Here is a 17,369-nt window from a genome sequence, read left to right as displayed (position 1 = left end):
TATGGAACGACAAGAGGCCTAGTCCGCATGGTGACAACTATTCATGACGCCTCCATAGCATCTCCAGGAAAGGAAGACAGGAGGACTGGCCATCAGATAACTAAGCCCACTTGTATATTAGAGTATAATAAATATATGAAAGGAGTTGATCGATCTGATCAATATCTTGCAAACTTCAATATCCTCTGGAAAACACAAAAATGGTATAAGAAAGCAGGTTTCTATTTGAGTAATTGCAGTTTATTTAATGCATTTAAAATTTATTGTAGCCTTAATGCACACAATAAAATGACTTGCAAACAATTTTTGATAGCAGTAGCTAGAGAATAGGTAACTGACCATTCTGGTGAATGTAGTGGTGGTCCCGCACCTGGTCCTTCTTGTGACATTTCTAAAAGAGCCCCCCACAAAGATCCACCTTGTCGACTATCAGGTAAAATAAAAGAACATATTCTAGAGGAAATAATACCCACAAGACTAAAAAAAAAAATGCTGCCAGAAAGTGTAGAGTCTGCTTTTCCAGGGGAAAGCACAGTGAAACATAGTATATTTGTAATAGATGTTCCGTTCCCCTACACAGAGGTGCCTGCTATACTGCCTGTCACACTCTATATTAGAATGCTGTAGTAAGACATGTTCAAAATATCAAATAAATACATTAAGTGCAAGAAAGTTGTTGATATTTACTCAAACGCGGGTGTTTCAATATTCACTTATATAACAAATTGCCAGCCACAGGCATTAGTTTCTACAGAAATCCCCTGGTCAGTAATGTGTTAAGAAAACAATCCCATGTGTATTTGCATCAAAAAGGATGAAATACCTAGGAATAAAGACCTGTACTTGGAAAATTACAAGGCATTGATGAAAGAAATTGAAGATGACACAAACAAATGGAAAGATATATCATGCTCATGGATTGGAAGAATTAATATTGTTAAAACGACTGTACTCCCCAAAGCAGTTCAGATTCAATGTATTCCCTATCAAAATACCAATGGCCTTTTTTTTTTTTAACAAAAATGGAGCAAATAATTCTAAAGTTTGTATGGAAACAGAAAAGACCCCGAATAGCCAAATCAATCTTGAGAATGAAGAACAAAGCTGGAGGTATCACATGCCCTGATTGGAAACTATACTTCAAAGCTACAGTCATTGAAACAGTATGGTACTGGCACAAAACAAGACATATAGGTCAATGGAATAGAATAAAGGAGCCCAGAAATGAACCCACACTTATATGGTCAATTAATCTATGGCAAAGGATGCAAGAATATACAACGGAGGAAAAAAACTGCCTCTTCAGTAAATGGTTTTGGGAAAACTGAACTGCTACATGCAGAAGACTCAAACTGGACTACTTTCTCATAACATACACGAAAGTAAACTCAAAATGGATTAAAGACATAGATATAAGACCTGAAACTGTAAAACTCCTAGAAGAAAACATAGGCATTATGCTGTTTGACATTGGTCTTAGCAATTTTTTTCAGACCAGTCTTCTCAAGCAAGGGAAACAAAAGCAGAAATCAACAAATGGGACTGCATCAAACTAGCTTTTGCAGAGCGAAGGAAACTCTCAACAAAACACATAGCTAGCCTACTAAATGGGAGAATGTATTTGCAAACATTATATCCAAAACATACAAAGAATTCATACAACTCAATGTCAAAAAAAAACCTGATTAAAAAATGAGCAGAGGATCTGAATAGACATGTTTCCAAGGAAGACATCAAGTGGTCAACAGACACATGAAAAGATGCTGAACGTCACTAATTATCAGGAAATTGGAAATCAAAATTGCAATGAGATATCACCTTACATCTGTCAGAATGACTGTTATCAAAGACAGTAATAAAGTGTTGCCAAGAATATGGAGAAGAGTGTACCTTCATCCACTGTTGGGAATGTAAATTGGTATAGCTACTATGGAAAAAAATATGGAGGCTCCTCAAAAAATTAAAAACAGAACTATCATACAATCCAGCAATTCCACTTTTGGGTATTTTTCTGAAGAATAAAAAACACTAATTAGAAAAGATATATGCAGTCGTATGTTCACTGCAGCATTATTTACAGTAGCCAAGAGATGGAAGGATCCTAAGTGTCCATCAATAGATGAGTGGATAAAGAAGATGTGATTTATAGAATCAACAGAATATTACTCAGCCATAAAAAAAATAAAGTCTTGCCATTTGTGATAACATGTATAGACCCAGTTGGTATTATGCTAAGTGAAATAAGTCAGACAGAGAAAGACAAATACCATATGATTTCACTTATATGTGGAATCTAGAAAACAAAACAAACAATACAAGAGAGAAACAGACTAATAGATACAGAGGAGAAGCTGGTGGTCACCAGAGGAGAGGCGTATGGGGGTTTGGGCAAAATAGGTGAAGTGGATTGGTAGGTACAAACTTCCAGTTACAAAATAAATGAGTGATGCAGATGAAATATACAGCATGGGGAATACAGTCAGTAGCACTGTAATAACTTTGGTGACAGATAGCAACTAGACTTTATCTTGATCATTTTGTAATGTGTAGAAATATCGAATCACTGCATTGTGCACTTGGAACCAACATAGTGTTGTAAGTGAATTATACTTCAATTAAAAACATAAAGAACTCATATAAGTCAATTAAAAAGAAAACCAACCTCAGTAAAAACTGGGCAGGGGAGCTGAATAGACATTTTTCCAAAGAAGACATTCATATGGCCAACAGACACGTGAAAAGTTACTCAACATCACTAATTCAGCTTTCCCACTTCTGGGTCATCCGAAGAGTATGAAAGCAGTAATTTGAGAAAATATATGTACACCTCTGTTCATCATGGCATTATTCACCATATGCAAGATATGGAAACAGCAGAAGTGTCCATCAGGGGGTGGATGAATGGATAAAGAAGATGCGGTATGTATGTACAATGTAATACTACTTAGCCATTAAAAGGATGAAATCTTGCCATTTCTGAGAATATGTGTGGACCTTGAGGGTATTATGTTAAGTGAATTATGTCAGATGGAGAAAGACAAATATTGTATAGATCTCATTCCAATGTGGAATATACAACAAACAAACAAAACCCCCCAAATAAATAAACAAACCAAACCAAAGAAAAGCAAGCATGTAGATGTAGAGAGCAGATTTGTATTTACCAGGGAGGAAGGAACAGGTGGGATCAACTTTATGGTGAAGGAAGGAAACTAAATTTTTGGTGGTGAGCATGCTGTTAGGGTATACAGAAATAGAAATACAATGTATGCATGAAACGTATTATGTTATAAATCAATGTTACCTCAGTTTTTTAAAATTGAGATTTTATTAATCTAACATTTTCTAATGTATATATGTCAGATATTATAAAACAATGCTTTATTGCTCTTTTAAAATTAAAAGTCATACCAAGGCTTCTTTATGATTAGATTAATGAAGATACAACTATTACATGAGTCATGTGTTGTTTCTAGACAGTGGACACACATGAGAATGAATACATTGATATATAAAATCATGAGTTTATCCTGAAAGTTCTATTTCTAGATACCATTTTGAACATTGAACATCTGCCAGTTTTGGTTTCCACAGAGGTCCTCAAACCAATCCCCCTCAGATATTGAGGGACAAGCAGCTATTGAACAGTATGAGATTGGGAAATCTATGTTTGAAATAGAAGTTGGCCATGATCTATTCTTAAGTGAAAAGATGTATTGCAGAAACTTTTACGTATATGAGTCTATTTTTATAAACAAGTATTTCCTTCTAAAATCCACCCCAATTTATGTGTATGTGTATTACAAGGATATTGTTATAACGTTGTTAATAACATTGTTAATAATGTTTATTTTTTGGAAGAATTGGGGAGGGACCACTTTCACTTTTTATTATACCTCTGTAAAGTTGTATTTTTATTATTTATAGGCTTAAACTGATCAAGTTCACTGAACTTGATCATTCAGGGAGAGTTAATGAATCAGGACATTTTAAATTGAATAGAGGATGTTTTTCATAGATTCTAATGCAAAGGATGGCTTTTCAAAAAATAGGTTTTTATTTAATTGAATGAGTACTTTCAAATTACTTAAATTCATAATAGGTGTATCAGTTTCCTGCGGATGCTGTACCAAATTACCACAAACCAGAGTGGTTAAAACAATAGAAACGTACCCTCTTACAGTTCTGGAGTCTAAAAGTCTGAAATAAAGGTGTGTGTAGAGGGTCTAGGGGAAAATCAGTTACTTGCCGCTTACAGCTTTCTGGTGGTTGCTGGCATTCCTTGGCTTGAGACCTCATCACTCCAATTTCTGTGTCCATCTGTGTCTCTCTCTTCTGTGTGTATGTCTCAAAATTCCCTCTGCTGTTCTCTTATAAGGACACTTGTCATTGCATTAAGGGCCCACCAGGCTAATCATCTCAAGATCTTTAACTTAATTACATCTGTTTAGATCATTTTTCCAAATAAAGTAACATTCAGTGGTCCCAGAGATTAGGACATGAACATATCATTCGGGGTACCACCATTCAGTCCACTGCAAAGAGATGGGTATACATTTAAATTATGTTTTCTAAGCTGGAAAAAGAAAACTTTTAATTTATTTGCAGCATTTCAATTTCAAAAATTTAATCAACACCAAGCATTTTATATTTTAAGTTGCATTTTAAAGAAATGAAAATTAGAATTATTCATATTTATTGACTAAGATATATGTATGAGGGGCTATTTCATTCTTTTGCAAAAAATTCATTTATATTTACTTAATTAACTTAGTAGCGTATTTAAGTGACTGCCGTTTTTTATTTTAGGCATTCTATTTTCATTTCATTTTAATTTTTGGAGAATTGTTATGCTATTAAATGGTAAGGTATATGATGACATGCAATAGAAGCGTAGGTATTTGTCATAATTGCCTATGATAATTGAAGTAGTAGGTTTTCATTTTTAAAGTTTTGAATAGATGGTATTAGTTTAAATAAATTATGAGTGTAAATTATAAGATGTCTAATTTTAAAACAGATATTAAAATTGTAATTTTAATACAATATAATTCTGCTATAGAATATTAAACTTATTACTTCCCAGCTGTTTCTTGACATCATTTTTTAAAATTTTGACATAAATGGCAGATTGAGCAAAAATGATGGCAATGTATGTTGCACTGAAAATTCTCTTTGAGGCAGAAATATTTGCACAGTCTCATGGAATAAGTTTTTTTCTTATTGTTAAAAACTATGTTTATTCATCCAATATGTAAAATTGGAAAAAATTAAATAATAAAAATCTTTTCATCTTGCTGACACCTTCCTTCATTTCTCAGTGAGCTCTATATGAAGAGCATGTTGGAAATATGTAGTTTAGGCTTTCTAATAAGGAAGGTTATACGCTTTTGACTATTAGCTGTAGCCTTCAAGTCAATTCCTTTTATTGGTAGGCAGATTTCATTCTTTTCCTCCCTTCATTTTTTTTTCTTTCTTTCTTTCTTTCTTTTTTAAATATAGGCTTTTCCCCATCAAAAGTGGAATCATACTTCATGTGTTACTTTTTTTAATTAATTACGTATTTTATACATATTAGTGTATATATGTCAATCCCAATCTCCCAATTTATCCCACCACCCTCCTCCCTTCTAATAACCCAGAAGACTTTTTTTTTTAACTGTAGTAGATTCAATTGTATTAGTTTCAGAAGAAGGCATTTTTAAAAAATTTTTTATTTATTTATTTATTTAATTTATGGCTGTGTTGGGTCTTCGTTTCTGTGCGAGGGCTTTCTCTAGTTGCGGCAAGTGGGGGCCACTCTTCATCGCAGTGCGCGGGCCTCTCACTATCGCGGCCTCTCTGGTTGCCAAGCACAGGCTCCAGACGCGCAGCCTCAGCAATTGTGGCTCACGGGCCTAGTCGCTCCGCGGCATGTGGGATCCTCCCAGACCAGGGCTTGAACCCGTGTCCCCTGCATTGGCAGGCAGATTCTCAGCCACTGTGCCACCAGGGAAGCCCGAAGGCATTTTTAAGTATCATTATGTTTTGGAAATATTTTCCAGAATAGACACAAAGGTTACAGCGTTTAAGAAGGAAGAAAACTAGTTTTTATTTAGTATCTAACTTCATATGAGGCATATGCCAGGTATTTCATTTATTCTTAGAACAACTCTTAAAGATTAGCATTTTTTTAGAACAACTCTATAGATTTTTTTTTTTTAAGTAGGGGAGGAAACAGGCACAGAAAGATTGAATAAATTGCTTTGTATCCCACATTTATTAAATGGTGAGACTGAGATTTGCATCTAGTTCTGTCTCACTAAAAAGTATGGATCAGATGACAGTCTCTCCAAGCTATTCATAAAATGCCTTCTAATATTTGTTATCATATCTTAGATTTTAAAGTAACAACTCTCATGTAAACCTAACTAGGTACATGGTCTGGGGTTAATCCTGGGAGGCCTTTGGCCTGGCCTCTACAGGCCCTGATTCTGTATTGCAGTAGTCAGCACACAGGCATTAGGCCTAAAGTGAGTCTTTCCACCTGATGTATGGTTTTATAGCTATCACCTTTGTGCTGGAGTAGAGATGACAGAAATATCAAATCACATATTTAAAATATGATTTATTAAAAACTAACTTCAACTCTGCTTCAGAATTTAAGTATGAAAATGTTGAATTAGAGGAAGGACATAAATTAATGAAAGTAAAAATATCCAGGCCTTCATTTATACTTTAAAAATATGTGAGGGTTTGGTTTACAAAAATAAATAATAACATAGTTAGGTTCCCATTGCCACTAATCCTTGTAGTATATCATTTATGGAATTTCAAAGGAAGTTTTACTTGCTCAGATGTTAAAATAATTACTTAATATCAAATAAGCATTCCAGGGCTAATGTCTTCATGGGTTGGATTATGTGTAGGGAAAATATTTTAAATAGCTGAAAAAGGATCATAAAAAATAGAAGTTTGTGATTTGTTGTCACCTGTCTTCCTATAGTTATATTAAAATTGTCATACTTATTTGTTTTGATGTCAGAGAAAAACAACTATTGAAATAATGTTGAAAATACTCTTTGTAACTATTCCACAGCAAAAATGCATTAATCTCTAGTAATTTATGTGTACTTTTTATAAGTTTCTATTTCCAAAGGATGAATAGGAGAGAATAAGAGAGAAAATTGTCTATTGATATGCTTCAGTTGTTTTTTCCATGTGAGATATCTCTTGAGTGTCTGCTAAATGAGTTTCTTTTTTAAATCCTGAGTGATCTTTATAGCAAACACAAATTCTAAAATTATAACAGTCTATTTTATTTTTGATATATCTACTCGCCACCAAAAAAACCCAATAAATGTTGGAAACCTTTATTTGAAAGCCAGTTTAGTACATCTTTGGAGTCTTAGCTTCCAGTAATGGGCTGATGATATTATGCTTGTGAAGCAAGGTTGTCATCTAGTGGTGTTTTCAAGTAGTACATTCTTCAGAATTAGCTCTCTAAAACATCTTTAACATTTTAAAGGAAATGCTTAACAAAAACAAATCTAGGTTTCAAATTTTCAGAATTTAAACACTTTTAAATATTTTACATTATATATGACTTTACAAAGGATTATCCCTAGAACCTTTTCTGATGTCCATATCTTAATCTTTAATATTGGGCCCCCAGATTTTTGTCTGGCCATTGAAATGTTGAAGTTTGAGTAATACGGATGTTAATCATGATGTATCAAGGCATTTCATAATGCTTCACGTCTCTATTGAAGTTACTTGCTTAGAAAAAAGATCCTTATGTAGTACTAAGCAGATTTTTTTTTTTTACTTTTTGCATATTTATCCTCTCCATTTTTGTGCAGGTTAATTTTTTGAAACATTTGCACATAAAATGTTAAGGTTTTAATGATGATTTCTTTGCTTTTGGTGTTTTTATTTTTGTAATATAAAAATTTGGAAAGTTAGCATAGAAGAAATTAAAATAGATTTTCCCATGTGTAGAAAAAATTTAATATCATATTAGCTAAATGGTGGAAGTAATATACATTTGTGCATGCAAAGAAATCATAAAAACTAAAAACTGAGAGATGCATTTTTAAAGATAGTTTATATTTGAATAAAATAAATCTTACATAGAAAATAGTTCACTCACTGATTAAGATGAACACTAATTACTCGTTACTTAGAGTTCCTTTATATAATACATATCTTTATTTGATCCATTTGTATATAAACCATAGAGAAAATTAAATTTTAAGCTAGTGTTGACTCAGGTCCTTATTGTAATTGTTGGAATAAAGACTGTGGTATTCATTTTGGCATAGTAGGTGGCCACTTAACCTAAAGAAGGAAAGAAAATGGTAGTGATAGAAGTTGTACTTTATTTTAGGGAAATGAAAATATTTTTCCTTTTTTCCTTTTTTGCCATTTGGGTCATAGGACTCCCCCTTCTGAATTACTTTTAATAGATTCTGATCCTCCTGTTTGCTGTGCTTAATACCATAAATTCATTCAACTTAATGCTGGTGTACCAAGTTATATTCTGGTTGGTGACTCCCCCCCGCGCCCCCTCGCCAATGTATTTATAAATTGTATTTAGTATGTTCATTTAGTCTGTACCAGGTTATTTGAAGCAAATTTTGTGCCCCAGTTTTTTAAAAAAATATTTATTTATTTGGCTGTGTCAGGTCTTAGCTGCAGCACGTGGGATCTTTCTTGCCGCGTACAGGATCTTTAGTTGTGGCATGTGGGATCTAGTTCCCTGACCAGGGATGAAGCCCGGGCCCCCTGCTTTGGGAGCGTGCTTAACCACTGGAGCACCAGGGAAGTCCTTGTGCCCAAATTTTTATTAGCCTTGTTACCTTAACTAATCTTATTACTCTGTGGTTCATAAATAGGAGTTCATAAGCCATTTTCCTTTATCCTAAAGGAGGGAATTAGCAAATTATTATTTCAGTGTTTTTGACTGGGTACAGCAAAAGCCTATAAGAATAATAGCAAAAACCAAAATTTTCAGCAAGCATGTTACAGACCACTTACACTGTGGGGCTGGAAACAGGATATGCAGAGTGAATAGAGAGACCTTTGTTTGGGTAGTTTTTAAAAATTATTTTTTAATGCCCTGGGAATTTGCAGTAGGTTGGCAATGTTCATATTTGCTAAGATGAAAGATATCTTTTAATATAAATGATTTTAAAAATTACCTGTCAGGTTTTATTCTCTCCTGTCTCTCTGTTGGCTTGAGTAATTGGGAGTTAGTTATTATTTTCTTTGTAGCTAAGCAAGGATTCAGTTATAAAATTCCCATTTTGGTATTTGGATAACGTATGTGGGCTAGTAATCTCAGTGTAGCAGCAAATAATCATGTATAGATCAGAGACCCCAAAAACCACATGAGGCCATGCGATTTGGGTTTTCTTCAGAGACAGTTAAGACCATCCTGTAGCAGTCATTGTCCAGATATGTCCTTTATTTTTTGATTGAGTCCCTATCCATTTGGGAAGAATGTTTTCACTCTTGATTTTCTTATTGGCATTTTAAAGAATTTTCATGTGTCGTCAGCCTAATTTGTATGTGTGATAATAGATTCCGTTTTTGATTATCTTAGGAATTCAGGTCTCAGTTCAGACTTGAATGGGCATTCATTGCTTGGACAGGTACAGGTAGGTGGAGGGGAAGAAAAGTTCAGTATGCTGTTTTAGTATTTCTGGTCAATTAGAACATTTTTCCCCCTAAAAAATATATGTAGTCTGGAAATCTAGGTAAGGATGAGTTATCATATGTGCAGTTTGAAGATAATTTAGGCCAAAGTAAATGATTTGATGATAAATCCGGTAAGAACACTATTTACATGCATAAATATGTTTATTGCTGTCCAGGAGTCATACAAAGTGACCTAAAAGACAGTTCTTTTCCTCTTTTGCTTGAAAAGGATGTCAGCCATGGATATTATATCATTTGAGAGACACTTAGGGCACAACCCTGCATGTCAAAGACAAGTTGAAAGTGTATAAGAGCAAACAAACAGATAACTGAAATAAGCTAATACAATTAATACGTACAAAGTGTGTGTGCCACATGCAGACTGAAGCCTGTTTTGTTTGGCTTGTACATTGCTTTGCAAAAAACTAAAAGCTAAAAATGAGAAGATCTGACAATGGCTGCTTAACCTATCCTCATACAGATAGTCACTGGAGCTGCCCCCTTTAGATGGGCATGTACTCTTCAGTTTGTTGCTGCCCTCCTCATTATGTGTACATCATAGTCAGTAATTAAGTTAGACTCAAGGATTTTACCTACTTCCAGAGGAATGGATCAAAGGAAAATAGGCACTCTTTTCCCTTGCAGTTAGGAATCCACTTACTGGTAATAGTGATCCACTATCTGGATCTAACAAGTAATATTGAAACAATAGTATTTGTTTTTATCACAGTTTTCTGTCAGTTGAGATTCTTGAACTGTAGTTTGGGAATGTCTGTTTTATATGCCCAAGTAACTTTAGAACATGAGGTAAAGATGGTTTTAGCAGTGAGACCCTTCTTATTAAATATATATTCATTATTTGTAATAGGAAACCACCTCTCCCCCAAATTGGTGGATAGTAATTAATTTTAAAGCTTTTACTTCTTAAGTAAGAAGAGTTGCTCAGGATTAAATGACTCTGAGAAAGTCAGAATTTTAACATTTATTTATGAAAATAAGAAGCACTTTCCAAAATCTTTTAAAACAAATTTGAGTGTTTATTAAACTGTGATTTAAAATGGAATTATTTGAAGGTAAAACTAAGGAGAAATATTAGTCTATTCTGTGAGTATGATGCAGAAATTTAGCCCTTTAGTGCCTTGCTTGTCAATAAAATGTATTCCGATGTATTTTTAGTTCAGAATAGTAATGAGTGGTTTTATAATGTTACTGTTCTCAAATCTCCACCAGAGGAGAAAAAAAGTGTGTGCTTTTGGGGCTGTTGTAGTCAACAAGAGCTCTCTGGGGTTTATTTCTTCTTTAAGGTCCATGCCCTTGGGTTTGCATGCTCGAAGACGGCACATGGGAACTGATTATGACTCACTTCCCTTGAGGTCCATCGTGCAGATGTGCACAGGGATCAGATCTGACACGCCTGTGCCAATTTTCAATTCCTTTTTTTCCCAGTGACCACATTAAGGCTGGTGAATTTTGTGTTGTTTTGTTCTTTCAGTTGCTGTGTTCCTGTAGTGCATCTTGAAGCTGATTGGGACATAATACCTTAGTTTTATCACTTTTTAAATTCATTGATGATATTGGAGTCTTAAATGTTTACAAAAACAAAAAGATTAATTTGTAAATCTCAAGTTACAGTTAATTTAGATTTAGTCCTGTGAAAATGGTCCAGTATTGACAGAAGGATCACCAAGATATTACTGGGGAGACCTGTGAATGGGTCTCCTGTTTCTTGATAATTACAAAGTAAAGCTGTGAGGCTCAAGTCCTTTGATTTTTTTTTTTTTTTTTTTTAATGTGAAGGGTGAGGAAGGGAGACTTGTAAAACTTGGAAATTGAGACTGAGCCATATTTTATAATTTCTTATATTCAGGAAGCCTTCTCCAGGCATCGTTTGGAAGAAATCACATGATATTTGATTTATACATGGATGAAGTCAAATTTACACCCCCTTATCTCTTCTGCTTTCAGAATTTTTGTTAGATAGATGTTTCCTTTTTATATTTTGCAGGATAGGTATTTTTATTGTTGTAACAATTTTTGAATCTCTTAATAGTAGTTAATATTAGTTCCCTGATCTTTTACTATGAAACTAGGCCTATTCTTATTTAATATACTTTGGAGACACTGATTGAATTTGCCTAGTTGTGCTTTTTTGTGTGTGTTGGTAAAGTGTCTACTTGATTAAGAAATTGATTTGTATAGATGTTGACTTCTGTTTATGAGAAAAAAATCATATTCCTGATATTAGCATTAGTTGTTGATAAATAAAAATAGTGTGTTGTAATGAAAAGACTGCTAAACTGGGAATCAGGAGACATTTTTGTTTTAACTTTGCATAGCTTAAGTTTGTATTTTGGAGCAAGTTTAGGTTAACATCTTTGGGCATTCTTTTCTTCATCTGTAAAATTGAAGAGTTAAACTTTGATTATTTTTTAAGATCATTTCCAGTTCATCTGACAGCCTATAATCTTTTAATTCTAAAGAGTTGCCTTTCTAGAAAACAAAAGTATTTTATTAGTCATTGCATATTATTTCCCCACTGTAGGAATTTTGAAAGTTGTGTTTTTGTAATTACTCAGTCAGCATTTAATATAGCACCCATATCCCTCTATGCACTGTTGCTTCCTACAGTAAATACAATTCATCTCAACCTATACTGACCTCTCATCTCTTCCCCATTTTCCAGCTGTAACGTTCCAAGTTATTACCTCTAGAATGTGCTTTATACTTTTTTACTTCCATGTTGTTGGTCGTACTATTCCCTTTCTGTACACTCTTTTCCATTCCGCAGCCACTTTGAGCACCCATAACATTTTGTTTATAGTTATTTTGGCATTGTATGATAGCTGTTTACATGTTGTATTATTCTTTATGTGAGACTGTAAACTCCTTGAAGAAAGATGTTTATTTTTCATCATTTTACTGATCTTTTTTACTGATTCACATAGTACTTTTCAGATAAAGGGGGAGTTAATTAATATTTGTAGAACTGAATTTGTAAGATGGTTAGTGCTGGATACAGTCAATGGCTGTGAGTAGTGAAAAATTATCAGGGTAATAAGGAAATGAACTTAGCCATTCTGAATTAAAGCAGTGTTTTAGCTATCTATGCTGACTGCAAACATTGTATTCCATGGTCACTCATGTACTATTTATTCCTGCCTCCCATCCATTCATTCTTACTGACTCATCTACCTACTTAACACTTCTATTTTTCTCTGTAGCCCAGTTAACTCCTTGCCTTCATTCATCATTGTAGTTTAGCACTGCCATGGTCTTCAACTTTTAATAGTATCTAATTTTTTTAACACATTCTGGCTTTGATTTATATACACTTTCCTTTCTTTTACCTCCTTGATCTTATGCATAGGTTTATCAGCTTTAATTTTCTATTGCTTTTTGTACTCTCCTATTCACATTTCTTTTCACTTGCCCTTTTACTTTTGAGAAATCATTCATCCTATGTTTCTTAAAGGCAAATGCTCTTTGGTTGCTGTCTTCAGGTAAAGTTTACATTGACAAGTGTCTTAGAATCAGCCTAAGGTTGAGGGTTGATGGTGGAATTGCTGGCCATCAGGAAGAGCCGGAGTTAGCTCTGTCAGACTAGCACTCCTGTATCTTTTTTTTTTTTCATCTTTATTAGATTATAATTGCTTCCCAATGTTGTGTTAGTTTCTCTTGTACAGCAAAGTGAGTCAACTATATGTATGCCTATATCCCCTCCCTCTTGGGCCTCCCTCCCACCCTCCCCATCCCACCCCTCTAGGTAATCACAAAGTACCAAGCTGATCTCCCTGTGCTATACAGCAGCTTCCCACTAGCTATCTGTTTTACACATGGTAGTGTATATATGTCAGTGTTACTCTCTGAGTTCATCTCACCATCCCCTTACCCACCTGTGTCTACAAGTCCATTCTCTAAGACTGCATCTCTGTTCCTGCCCCGCCACTAGGTTCATCAGTACCATTTTTCTAGATTCCATATATATGCGTTAATGTACGGTATTTACTTTTTTTCTTTCTGACTTCCTTCACTCTGTATGACGGACACTAGGTCCATCCACATCACTACAGATGACTCAATTTCGTTCCTTTTTATGGCTGAGTAATATTCCATTGTGTATATATGTACCACATCTTTTTCATCCATTCATCTGTCTGTGGACATTTAGGTTGCTTCCATGTTCTGGCTATTGTAAGTAGTGCTGCAAGGAACATTGGGGTACATGTATCTTTTTGAATTATGGTTTTCTCAGGGTATATGCCCAGTAGTGGGATCTTTTTAGTGGGAGAATGTCTACAGTGGCAATGCTAGCATCAGACCTTTGGTTAAAGGAGTATCTGATACTGATTACAAAAGATGCCGAATGTTAATGGGCATTTTTACAGGTGGACTTTTGGGGGGATGATATCTGAATTGTAGAATTTATCAAAGAATTTCAAAATGACTGTATTGGGTGTGGGTGAATTGGTAGAGATGATTTTTCCCCCCTTTGGATTCAATAATCTTTTTACTCTTGAATTAATTATTGTCTGCTACAGATGTATGGTTGGTTTGGACTGAATAAAAAATACAGAGGACAATAAGACAATGAGTAAAAAAAAACTGAAAAGAGACAGGAAAAGTAAAAGATGTAAGATAAAAAGTTGCCTATCTTTGTGCTATTTGGAGTCAGTAGTATTTATTGAAAGATTCTTGGGAACATTATGTTAGAGAAAGGGGACTTGAGAAGATAATGTGAGAAAGTAGCCCAGAAGAAAGTTTGTTGGACTATATTTAAATCTATGTTGTTTTTAGTTCTATTTTTATAGCACATCTCAATCTCTTAAGAGTTTACTGTATTACTAAATATTTAAGTCAGATATTGTATTTGTATAATAGTAAAGAGGAGCTCATTCATTCCTTAAGAAGTATATTGATGGTTAAATAGCTTTTCTCAGAAAACATATGGATACTTTTATTAACACAGTATCCCTTTAAATATATAAAAGAGGAAAAATACGCATTGTCTATCCTGTTCTATCAGATAGTAAATAAACAGGGAGTATCCAGGGCTCTTTTTGCCTAGTATTTGTAGTGGAAGCATTTTATAGTAGAGAACAAAATTGCATGTAGACTTAAGAAAATAATTTTGGTTAATTTTGATTTTAGAAAATATTAAGCCATTTATTTTATTTTAACAGGTATCTTTCAGATGAAGGCATTGAAGCGTGCACAAGTTCTCCTGACAAAGTCAATATAAATGACATCATCCTGATTGCTCTCAATGTAGGTTTTATTTATTAACTTATAAACGTTTTAAATCTGGAAGCTATATTTATGAAAAATATCTCATAGAATAAACTGGATTTTATGATGAGAAAAAATCATAAATCATCTTGCATTTTTATTGTCCATTTTAAGTTGCAGGAATGTTTGTTGAATTTGGTAATCTCATATAAGCCAATTATTAGAAATATATATTTCTTTAACATCTATTATTCAGAATTCAATGAAAAAGGGAAAAATGCAATTAAAACTCCCTTTTTTTCACCCTGTGATCAGTTACAGAATTTCATTACATTTACAGTAGCTATGTAATAGCAGTAAAAACTGATCATATTCATGAAAACAAATTGACATTTAATGTACATAGAAACTCTAGCTAGGTTATAGCTTCTTGACAGTTGTATTTTTTCTTTCAAAGTAACTTTTCCTGTTGATAAAAGTAGTATATATGGTACCATACAACTACTTCATAAAATACAGAAAAATAAAATAATAAAACCAAATAATTACTGTTAATGTTTTGGTGTATATTTCTTTCCAAGCTCTTTCCCTCTACCCATTTGTATAGTTGTATCTTTTCTATAATTGGGATTGACTTTTGGATTTTTTTGAAGAGTTATAAAAATTGTTTGAAGTACAGATGTAAGTAAATTAATATTCTTTTTTCAATCTTGCAGTTACCCCGTGGGAGTGTTTTTTGTATCGCCTTTGCAGTCACAGTCTATTAATCAACTTCATATACTATGATACATAATCAATGAAATTCAGAAGAGAATTACTGTCTGATAAATCCATTATGTCACTGCAAAGTAGGTTTAGCATAAAGCAGAAAGGGTGACAACTGATAAGAATATGTGAAGTATAAATATGTAACTGTGTATAACTTTTCAAATTACTTAAATTTATATTTATATAATTAAACTTGGGTTTAAACATAAAATTTATATTTTGAAGCCTGTGAATTTTTTAGCTGCTTTGAAATTTTATTCAATAAGACCAACAGGTTTTTTAGAAATTATGGGTGTTATCTGTGACTACAAATGGGAATATTTGCTAGACACTTTAACTTTCTTTGATTTGCACCCAAATTAGTGAATTTTATTTTCAAAAAATGGTATAAAGAACCCTAGTTTCTTTGTTTATTAAAAAAAGTCCTAAAGATGATAGGAAAAAGGCTTTGTGATAATCTTTTTTATTTTTCTTATTTATATACATAGGTAAATAGCATTGAGCTATGTATAAATTGGGTATGAAACTAAGTAAAGTAAGTCAACATGAAGTATTTGTCCTGTGTACATAAGAGGTACATGATGATTATTATCTTAGTGAATTAATTTGTCTTTATAATTTTCTTTAAAATATATAGTTGAATACTGCAGTCCAAAGCTATTATGCGATATAATAGGATAAAAAAATACTTTTAATCGGGATGAAGTCTACACCAGACAAATAATCTAAGTTTCAAGTTTATAACCTTTAAATAAAATCAGGTATATACAGTATTTCTGTTGAATTATTTTAACTTTCAAGTGATTGTGGGATGTTAATCACTAATTGAGAAAGACTTGCATTATTAGTTCTTACATATAACTTATTACATATTGGGAGAATAATCCATGCATAAGCTTGCTTATGTTCTCTTCTACCAGTGGGAACACACTGAATTTGTTCCTTTATCTAGCAGTGAACAAAGCAATGGTATGTATATGGTTTTCCTGCCCAGGGAAGTCCATTAGGCTATTATTGGGCTGCTTAGGAAGGTACTCTCTGCTTAGCATGAAATAAAATTCCAGATTCCCCCCGTCAAAAAGCAGGTGTTTACCATAAATCACATTGTTAATACAAATAATTTAGGCAGTGAACCACATTTTCTGTTAGGGAATGGTTCAAGTGCCAAGTTCCCAGATGACACCTTCGGGCCAACTTTGTAAGCAGGCCCTTCTAAAGATAGCAGCCTCAGAGCTGCTATGTAACTCTTTTCTGCATGGGTTTTTATGTTGAAAGGAGGGAGGTTCTTAATTTTTTTCCTCTGTAGAATGAGGAGTAAGGATATTAAGAAATAACCTTGAAATTCAGCATATAGTTTTGCGTTCAAATTCCTGAATTATTCAGAAAAAAATTAAATGATAGCCTAGTCTTAAATTACTAAATAATATGTAACAGTAAAAGTTTTAAAAGATTATTTTAAAATTTCTTTTAAAATTCTGTATAATACAAAATGATTTGCCAAATAGATATTCTGCTGAACTTACTTGAAGAAATAGTCAGGAATCTTGTGTGTGTGTGCACACGTGCATGTTATAGGTTAAATATTTCTCCTGCATAATTGCTTATTCACTATAAATGTATTTTTGGACCCAGTTATCCTAGTGATCCTGATATAACAGCGTCTGAATCGTAGAATTGCCTTTGCAGAACTCATA

The 17,369-nt window shown here is 33.4% G+C and overlaps 1 protein-coding gene across 2 annotated transcripts in view; it reads left to right on the top strand.

Moving 5' to 3' along the window:
- Window positions 1-17,369, top strand: part of TDRD3 (tudor domain containing 3) — a 217,353-nt gene that overhangs the window by 68,467 nt on the left and 131,517 nt on the right. Inside the window, exon 2 of one of the 2 annotated variants that reach the window (XM_057533172.1) lies at window positions 14,862-14,946. In XM_057533172.1, coding sequence (XP_057389155.1) covers window positions 14,862-14,946 — 85 coding nt within the window. Of the gene's footprint in view, window positions 1-14,861; window positions 14,947-17,369 lie in introns of those variants that run through there. The other variant, XM_057533173.1, reaches the window with a different exon arrangement.

This window comes from Balaenoptera acutorostrata, chromosome 18, assembly GCF_949987535.1.
Source record: "Balaenoptera acutorostrata chromosome 18, mBalAcu1.1, whole genome shotgun sequence".
Lineage (NCBI taxonomy): Eukaryota > Metazoa > Chordata > Mammalia > Artiodactyla > Balaenopteridae > Balaenoptera > Balaenoptera acutorostrata.
Note: the sequence above shows the minus strand (reverse complement) of the source record. Positions and strands in the feature narration are given on the sequence as shown.